The following is a 9,384-nucleotide window of genomic DNA, read 5'->3' as shown; positions in this document are numbered from 1 at the left end:
ATTCTGTTCACCTCGAGACTTAGATACGGGAAAGAGACATAGATGCATTTTGACATATTTATTGTAATTGGCAAGGGTACCATTTTCATTTGCCTTATGATTTACCACTCATGTGTTCCATATGCAGTTTCAATATTGGCTTTTCAAGTCCAAGATTACATGCCAAAGCCAAGCTTTCTTGTTTTGTTAGCATTTTTTAAAAAATAATTCTAACAGTGCTATAGCAACATTTTGGCAAATATGTGCAGAGTTCTTTAGAAGTAGCATAGAACTGCATCCATGAAAAAATACATTTTTTTCCTGAAAATTAAAATCAGTCACTAGCAGTAGTTCAAGGCAGGTTTCCTTTTAAAAACAACCCTGCATCTGGAAATAGGATAGCTGATTTGACTAATGCCAAATACTTCAGAACAGAAGCTTCTCTCATCACTCAAGCCTATTATGCTTAACCCTTGCTTAGACAGGCTGGAAAGAGATCCCCTAAATTCTGCATTTAGTTACAAATATATTACAATAAAACCAAATTCTGTCCTTAGAACACATACATATCTCTCATTCATGTCAACCTAGTCTGATACAGATCACTTTACACGCGCACAAAAATTGGAATAAAATCAGAGCAGAAGATCACACTAACATTGCTCTAGTTACTTTGCCAATATACAATTGTTAATAGAAAAAGGAGAAGGAACGTAACCGTACAGGTATGAAGAAAAGTTTTGCAGACTTTTATTTGTGCACGTTTTATCAGGTGAAAAAGGGTAACGTCTACAGCTTCTTTGGTGCCCAACAGTCAGCGTACAAAAATGTAAAGAATATTCACAAATAAAAACACAAGCTCAACCTATAGAAGTGTTTTTTTAAAATTTAGTGCATATCATGACAAATCTGCTTATGAACACACAGAAATTACTGCCGAAATAAATAGAATGTCTTGTAAAAAGCAGCAATTTCGTTTCTTGTAAACGTTTGTTTTTACAATACAGCACTGTTCCAAATAAAATCCAAAAGGGACTGGAGTTTATCACCACGGCCAAGAGTTTGCCCCTCCTCAGCTGAGTTGGTCCAGTTGTCCTTTTTTCCCCCACCTTCTTTTTTTTGCTATTAGTCCAATGCGCAGCAGTCTTATAAAAGGTGCTTGGTTAGGTCGCCTAACCGTGAAGTGGCAACTTATAAAATTTCTTTCCTGCTTTCAAACACAAATGGATAAATTTGTTCCACTGCAGTGGCAACAGCCTTTACGTTTGGCCCTGAGGGTAGGACAAGATAAAACATAAGAATAAGGATACACACAAAAGCTACCCCTATGGCTTCAGTTCCTTGATCGTGAATATATTTTGAACTTAACTAACAAAACCTGAATTGACCAATATTCTCAATATATATCAACTTTGCTAGCATTACTTAAAACTGCTACATGACAAAGTAGGAAGTACATTCAGACTAACCTGAAAATGCTTGTTCAGCACATGCTACACCTCACCCATGTGCACACATCCCACATCACATCTGTGTACATTCTGGTCTGATCTCCATTGTTTCACACTGACGACCAGGAAACAAGAGAGGCCAGAAATCCACACAGGAAGTGGCAGCACAAAATCCAGCAGAGATGCTTTCATTTTTCAAAGAATGCTTCCTGCACTTAGTATTCTAAATTGTCTGGGACACTGCCATTGGCAAGTCCAGCAGTCCAACACCTAACCCAGTTGATTTTGATTTAAGTTTTGAGCACCCTGCTGGCTTTGAGATGAGACCGCTTAAATCAAAGTACCTCTTCTTAAATATGTGGCAATCCTATTTGCTAAAGCAACCACCGAAATCTCCAAAACAAATCATAATCCAACCCTCATTTTAATCTACAACAGGCACGTCCAACTCCGAAGAGAATGTGATCTACTCACAGTATAAAGAGACCGGCTGTGATCTACCCATTGTCATTGCCAGAAGTTGTTGAGCTTTTTGGGGGGCAGGGTTGGCCAAAGTTGTTGAGCTTTTTTGGGGGGGGGTCTAAAAAGAACACTAAGGAGATCACTGAACTGTATACTGTTGGACATGCCTGATCTACAGCAATAAGTATCAGATGGCACAGGTACACAGAAATTAGTGGGAAGTCTGACCTTATCAAACACTTAATTACCTGAGCTACAACACGGAGAAAGTTACTTATTCACAAAAAGGTGAATACCTGTAACTGTGATACTTCCTGTTGAAAAAATCTGTAAAGTAGCTCTGAGAGATTTTATTCTGTAGCACACTGCAGGATGAAGCTCTGGTTCATAACTAAGGAGAAATGCAAAGTTCGCTTTAAAAAATGAAAATGCAAAATAAAGAGAGAGAGAGAATAGATATAAAATCTACTATACCTAGCATGGGGTCTGTTGCTTTTTGTGAATTCCGGCAATCTGATTTCAAAGGGCATATTGCATACTGCTAAAACATTGACAACTTTAAAATCTGTAAAAATCACCTTTTAGAAAGAAAAAGAACACAAATGGAAATATTAGGAACTAATCTGAAAGCCAAGGACTTATACACATTTTGGCTTCATTTTAACTAAAAGGCCAGCAGTGGTTTAATACAACTTTGAACAAAAATACAACATAAAGGGCAATTAAAACTCTATAATGGTTAGAAATTTTGGACAGTTCTAGGGCAAGGGAAGTTTCTTTTCAGGTCTCATTACCCCTAGTTAGTATCATTTATATTGGAATTCCCTTGCTTACTAACAATGTACTCATATAGCTTTCAACTACCTGAAGGAGACTGCAGAAAACTATGAAAGACTACATTTAGGCACAATAATTCCAAAGCTAAAGATAATAAGTCCTATTGATTTCAATTGGAGAGAATTAAGCACATTAAACCTAAAAGTGCTCAGTTGTTGCTAGGGTGTGCCATTTACACCTTTTCAGAAAGAATGTCAACTTCCAGTTAACTGAAGTGCATTGACATCAGTTCAGTTAGCTTTGCGTAGTTTATACTAGTTGCTACAATGACTGTCAACAACCACAAATTCTGCTGAGTATTGGGAAATACAGTCATTGTAATAATAATCATTCCTGTAATCATGTTCCTGCTTCATTTCAAACAAACCTTTTATAGAAAATGTTGATGGGCTCTAACTTTTAAAAGCAACATTCTTCTTTCACTCTTAGCGGCAGCAATTGATCTACCTTGTCTTGGCAAAGGTTTGTGCCTGCCAGAGCAAATGAGAAACTGATGTTTTTAGTGTTTTATACTTGTTTGCCCTGGGCTCCTCTGGGAAGAAGGGCAGGATATAAACTGAATAAATACAAATAAAAAGGCCTGCTTTTCCTTTCCCCTTGCCTTTTTTTATAAGGCAGCACCAGAAGAAAACTTTTGCTGAAAAAAGAACAGAGCGTCACCCCTTGTTTCCTTCCCACAAGTAGAAAGGTGTGGTTTATCTCCTATGTGTGTGGTTTTTTGATATAAGCACAAAACCCAGGGACTTGCAGTGCAAAGGAAGAGCATTCATGACTGCCAAGCAAATTTCTGGAAATCTGCTCAGCAGTGAGCCTAATCACCTTGTTTTCTAGAAACAGATCTCTTTAAACAGCAATTATCTGAATTAAAAAACATTTTAAAAGGCCACAATTCATCAGTGATTGAAAGAATTACCTGAAAACCTAGTTTCTGCAGACTACGAGCTAATCGTCTGGCACCAAATTTAGCTTCTTCTTCACTAGATTGGGTGAAAAAACCACACAAGCGACTGGTTAAGAAGTTTAGGGAGAAAGGGTTAAAATACAGCAACACACAAGTGATTTTATGGATAATAAAAAACACAAACAATATATACCTTGTAGCTCCTGTGCAAATTACTTTTCCTGAGGACCAAATTGTTGCTGTAATCCTTGGTTTCCGAAGCTTCATCAATACTTTCTGAAATCAGTCAAGAAAAAATATACCTTTAGACAAAGAAACTTCCAGATGTAGCAAAAGAGAACAACGAATTACAGGTCCAAATGCTGCCATTTTTGCTAAAGCTCATACACTTTGATTGTTATGTTCTTGTTACTATTCCCATTATTTGTTAATTTCATCGTGGCTTCCTTCTCGGTAACTTTAACCTTAGCCAAATGATAAACCTTTTAGATATTAATTTATTCTATTTAATTAACATACAGTACTATACAATATTTCTTGCAACTATCCTTTGCTATCTTTGCTTCTAACATGTAGACAGGCAGTTGTAACAGTGCAAGAAATATTTTTTATTGTTTTTCATGTATGCACTCCTGCTTCTTAAAGGCGTTAATGAACTCCAAAGCTTAGTTTTGTTTTTTTAAAAACTATTTCAGCCCTTGAACTTCCCCAATAGTCATTATTTTAATGAAAGGGGAGTAAACTCATTTATTTCTTGCATTTATACATTTCCTCCATGGAGCACAAGGTGGTGTAAATAGTTCTCCTCATTTCATCCTTGCAACAGCCCTGTGAGGCAGATTAGGCTGAGAGTCAGGCAACTGGCCCAAGGTCATCCACCACCCAGTGAGCTTCATGGCTGAGCGGGTACTTGAACCCTGGTCTCCCAGGTTCTAATCCGATGCTCTAACAACTACACCAAGCCAGCTCCTAATGGCACACGTGGTAGTCACACTACCCAAAATAACATTCTCTTGCATGTTCGGTCACTGAAATATCTACTGCTTATTACTGGTTATAGTACCGTGGTACCTCCGGTTGCGAACTTAATCTGTTCCAGAGGTCTGTTTGTAACCGGAAATTGCTCATAACACGAGGCACGCTTTCCCTAATGGTGCCTCCCGCTGCCGCCGCGCCGCCGGAGTGCGACTTCTGCTCGCATCCCGGGGCAAAGTTCACAAGAAGGGGCATCTACTTCCAGGTTAGCCGAGCGCATAACCAGAAGAATTCGTAAGGGGGACAGTTTGCAACACGAGGTACCACTGTAATGCACATGTTGCTTTGCTGCAGGTTTTAATAACCGATTTTCAAGCTAATAAAAAGAAAGCACGCTGTCAAGAACTTCACATACACAGGCTACAATCTTACACTTAGCAAGTTTAGGTCTTTAAAAAAATATGTTTTCAAACACCACACACACCTCTGATCAAACAAATATGCTGTATATGTCGACACATGGTGTTTCCTCAAAGCTGCTGTATCTACAATATTGAAATGACCTTCACACAAATGAAACAATACACAGAAATGAAACTTATCAGATCACTCGACTTCAGAAGTCTTCAACGGCAGTATTTTGAAATTGGGTATGACAGTGTTAAATTCTGCAATTTCTTTTTTAAAGAAAAATGCCTCTGAAACACTAAAACTGCTGCATAGAGAATGAAATTCAACACATTGGTCTATATGTTTTAGTATGTTTAGTATGCCCTATTAGAAGTCAATGAGTTAACTAAAACTGAGAAGTAACTTACCCCAACATCACGCTTGTATATTACATTTGCTCCCTCTAACGCAATCTTTCGCAAGTTTAAATGACATCTTGTTCGGAAGACACAGACTACATTTGTGATTAAAATGTCCAAGGCAACATCACTCTCCGCATCCATTGGGGTGACTCAGATTAAAACCTCAAGATTCCAACACGACACCATGAAGATCACATCCTTTATTGTGGTGAAGGAGAGAAGGTATACAGGTCAAACAGTTAGAAAAAAAGTCTTAATGCCTCAATATCCTACAAGTCATGCTTTGAAAAGCATGGCAAGTCTTTGCAAGACACCTAGGGATGAATTCAGGATAGTACTAAGGAGATAATTCTATAATTCACTTTATGAATAATATTATTTATTATTACTACTAGTATTGGGTGATATCCAACTAAGTCATACTCAAAGGTGACCCACTGAAATCAACAGCCTTTGTAACTTAAGTCTATTGATTTCAACGGGTATAACAATGGATGCCACTGTTTTGATTTTTGAAAAAAATAGCATTATCACAGGTCCGCTGTTGTGATTCTGTGATGTGCAAAGGAATGTGACCCCTCCAACACCTGTCCACCAAGGATTTAATTTTGAGGGGCACATCCATTTGACATGTGGCCCCCAGATGGCTGTTCATGGGTCAATGTGGGCCCCCAAAAAGTTAGCTCTACAAGGTTCCAAAGAATAAACTCACAAATCCTATCTTGAGCCCCAATCTGGCAGTGTAGATCTTTCTACACAAATCTTTCAGGAGACAGGGTGAGGGGAAGAGAAGATGACAGGATTACGTGGGAAACCCAAAAGCAAAATTATTCATTCCATCCCTTTTGAAACCAGTGGTAGGATGTCTGACACACAAACACTCTTTCCCTTGACCACTTATATTTGTGGAAGTTACATACAAACACTCTTTCCCTTGACCACTTATATTTGTGGAAGTTAACAAAGGAGATTTAATTTAAAATGGGAACACCAATTGCTTGCCTTTCTGCTTTGCATCATTGCTGACTGATGGACATACTGCAATGAGCATTTGGAGGGCTGTTTTAGCTTCTCAAAATGTAAGGTAGGTCTTTCTGAGGAGGCACAGGGAGATATCACACCATTGCCTCTTTCGGGATGCAGGCATCACTCCTTCCTGAGTGATAAATTGCTGTCAATGATGAGCCATGATGGGCAAGAGTCAAGAGAACCAAATGGCTTAACCCCTGCAACCTGTCAGCATCCTCAGGCTGCAACAACTGACATTTATCCCACAAATGTTGACCAGACTGTGTTCTAATAGCCTCCAAAGACAGTAGCAACTGCCATGTCAAGTTAGGAACAGATGCAACTGACTTTGCTCTCATTGTTTTGCTACTGAGTGGTTAGCTGTTTCTACTCCCAAATTGGACTTAGCCAGCCTGCTCACCACGTAAGAAAGCTCTGCTGGGTGGTTCACTGATGGCAATGGTGTCACTGTGGCCCATCTACCCTGATTTATTGCTTTCCAGGTCCTCAGAAAAACAAGGAACCTTCTGGGCTCCTCATGGCTTTCTGGAATGATTGTGTTGATAGCCCTGATCATCCTGCTGTTCCACAGCGAGACTGGAGCACCAGCTGTGCTGCCTGGAAAATGCCTTGGAGCAAGGACTGAAAAATCCAGTGTGCTCAGGAATCCCTTAGGCCACAGGCATGGCCAAACTCCCTGACCACTGTTCCTGTTAGCCATGCCTGCTAGGTACCATAAATCTTTGGGAAAGGGCCATCTTAATAGGTCCCTATCCCTTCAGGGGATGTCAGCCACGATCACACCAAATATCACCAGGGAGTAGTCTGTCTATGACAATAGGGCAACACGCACACGCCCCTTCCACAGGCTCACTCCTAATGTATACCCTGTAGTGAAAGCCAGAGATCATTTTCTTTCTCTCCAGCCAAACATCGGGTAGAAAGCCTCACAATCCAGCTCCCAAACAAGTTTTTGAGTAAGACAGATTGAAACTTTATGGATGAGCGTACACATATTTGTTGGTGCTACACAGAGTACCTGGGCTGGAAGCTGAGTCATATCCAATCCACCCATCTCACTCACCCACCCAGGTCTTTGTAGTACATACACAGATATTACACTTTCCAGTCAAGAGGCATTAATCCAATTCCCAAGCCTTGATACTTGTGTACATACAAGTTTCTAGCCTTTAACCTTAACAATTGGCTCTGCAGGGCAACTGAACCTCAGCAGACTTATGTGATACCTCGTAATGAAGGTATATATATTCCTGGAGGGATGCTTCTTTAGTAAGGAATTCCATATGAAGGCTCTACAGTCAAGACAACCTTCTCTCTGGTCATCAGTTGCCTAACCTCAGACGGTGGTAGGCCTCTGGTAGGCATTGTAGTGTTTGGGCAGGTGAGCAGCCCTGAAGTCATTTATGACTCTATAGAAAACCAGGACTCGGAACTGTGCCCAGAAACAGAGCAGAAAACAAGTACTGTATAGCTGTTTAAGAACTGGCAAAATGATATGGTCTCTCTATAACCAACTCAAGTTAGTAACCTTGTAGCTGTGGTTTGTACTAACTCGAATTTTTGAGAATCTTCAAATGCAGTCCTATATATACTGTACAAGTGATTATAGTAATCCAGACTAGAAATTACCAAGGCGATGAACAACTCTGTCCAAGATTAATCCAGAAGGGGTTGCATTAACCCTAACTCGTGAAGGCCGCTGCATGCCTGAGTGCCGCCACCTGGCCCCTTCCAGTGACAATCCTGGCTCTGTTGGCACCCCCAGAGTGCAAGCCTGGTCCTTTACATGAGCTGCAATCCCATCAAGAACGGAAACCTCTTTCTTGTCTGGACATAGGCTAATTTCACTGCAATACCGATATGGCACGGGAGCTCAGCATTTGCCATTAGAAGAGACGGAGGCGGTGGTTAGGTGGGGGAGATAACTAGGTTTTTTTTAAGGCAACTCTCTCCTAAACCCGGTTGGCAGTGATCAGAGCAGGTCCCTATTCCTAAAGGCTCCTAGCTACTCTGAGTCACTCCGGGTTGCCAGGAGACAAACCAGAGTCTGCGGACGGGGGTGGGATGCTCGGTTCCCTGCTCTCCTGCCTTATCCTGCGCTTCTCCTCTTCCTACGGAGAAAGAGGGGGCTGCGCTTCACATGCAACGGTATGTGCAGGGAAGAAGGAAGACGGGGGAAGCGGGACGCCGGGCGGAGGAGGGGGAGAGAATCCCCCGCCCTGGGTATAAAAGCAGCTGCACAATTCTGCTTAGTTTTGTATTTAAAGGACACACGAATCCCGCCTTCTTTTCGGTGCTAGGCTCCTTCCCAGGTGCAAGAAGGGGCGGCGGGAGCAGGGAAGCCACCCGGATCTGCCCCCCTCCCCCTCTCACCCCCGGCCCGGCGGAGGACGGCTTAGCGATGCGAGGACCGTTACTGCCGCGCAACGGCCGCGCTCGCCGGTGGTTCCTCTCCCCTTCTTCTCTTCCTCACCGAAATCCTATAGGCTCCCGCGCAGCCCAGTTGCTGCGCGACCCGTCGCCGTTCCAACACGACGTCGCCGCCGCCTCCTTCTCTAGCTGTTCCGGGTCTCGAGGCCACCGATTCCCCGCGACACAATAAAACATCACAAAGCGCGCGAACACCATAGACAGAGCCCTCATCGCCGCTGCCTAGAGCGGCAGCCGGATGTTCTCCCTGGGAGGTGTACTTCCGGATAACGGCCTTGCGGGGCGAGGAGGGGGCGGGGCGAAAGGCAAGGCTGTGGGATTTCTTCGGCGGAAGGAGGGCGGGGCTAGCCCGGAGGCGCGGAATCTGTCTTCCGGGGCTAGTTCAAGGGGGGGGGGAGGCTCCTCCTCCTCCCCGCGCGCTGCACGTCTTAAATAGCGAGCGTTAAAATAGCGAGGAATTTGCACGGCACGTAGAAACTGTAGCGATTGTTTGTTTAGCTTGCCATTC

The 9,384-nt window shown here is 42.3% G+C and overlaps 1 protein-coding gene across 2 annotated transcripts; it reads right to left on the bottom strand.

Annotated features, from left to right (window-relative positions):
• Positions 1–43: 43 nt before the first annotated feature.
• Positions 44–9,104, bottom strand: TBPL1 (TATA-box binding protein like 1). Of its 2 annotated transcripts, none has more exons than XM_035108933.2 (7): positions 8,920–9,104; positions 5,424–5,615; positions 3,824–3,906; positions 3,643–3,706; positions 2,367–2,470; positions 2,189–2,283; positions 44–1,250 (listed from the first exon to the last, which is right to left on the bottom strand). In XM_035108933.2, the coding sequence occupies exons 2-7, from the start codon at positions 5,556–5,558 to the stop codon at positions 1,171–1,173; spliced, it is 561 nt and encodes a 186-aa protein (XP_034964824.1). In that variant the 5' UTR covers positions 5,559–5,615; positions 8,920–9,104; the 3' UTR covers positions 44–1,170. The 2 variants fall into 2 exon arrangements, with proteins under 2 accessions (XP_034964824.1, XP_034964825.1); XM_035108934.2 differs by lacking the exon at positions 8,920–9,104 and adding an exon at positions 8,076–8,913.
• Positions 9,105–9,384: the final 280 nt, after the last annotated feature.

Source organism: Zootoca vivipara, chromosome 3 (genome assembly GCF_963506605.1).
Source record: "Zootoca vivipara chromosome 3, rZooViv1.1, whole genome shotgun sequence".
Lineage (NCBI taxonomy): Eukaryota > Metazoa > Chordata > Lepidosauria > Squamata > Lacertidae > Zootoca > Zootoca vivipara.
This window is presented reverse-complemented; position numbering and strand designations above follow the sequence as displayed.

Bases quoted from the DNA above. Each gene is read 5' to 3' on its own strand.
- TBPL1 (XM_035108933.2), bottom strand. From the start codon at position 5,558: ATGGATGCGGAGAGTGATGTTGCCTTGGACATTTTAATCACAAATGTA. The intron at 2,471-3,642 runs GTAATTCTTTCA...TCTTTCTAAAAG, and splicing joins TGCAGAAACTAGGTTTTCAG to GTGATTTTTACAGATTTTAA. The intron at 1,251-2,188 runs GTATTCACCTTT...TCCTACCCTCAG, and splicing joins AGGAAGTATCACAGTTACAG to GGCCAAACGTAAAGGCTGTT.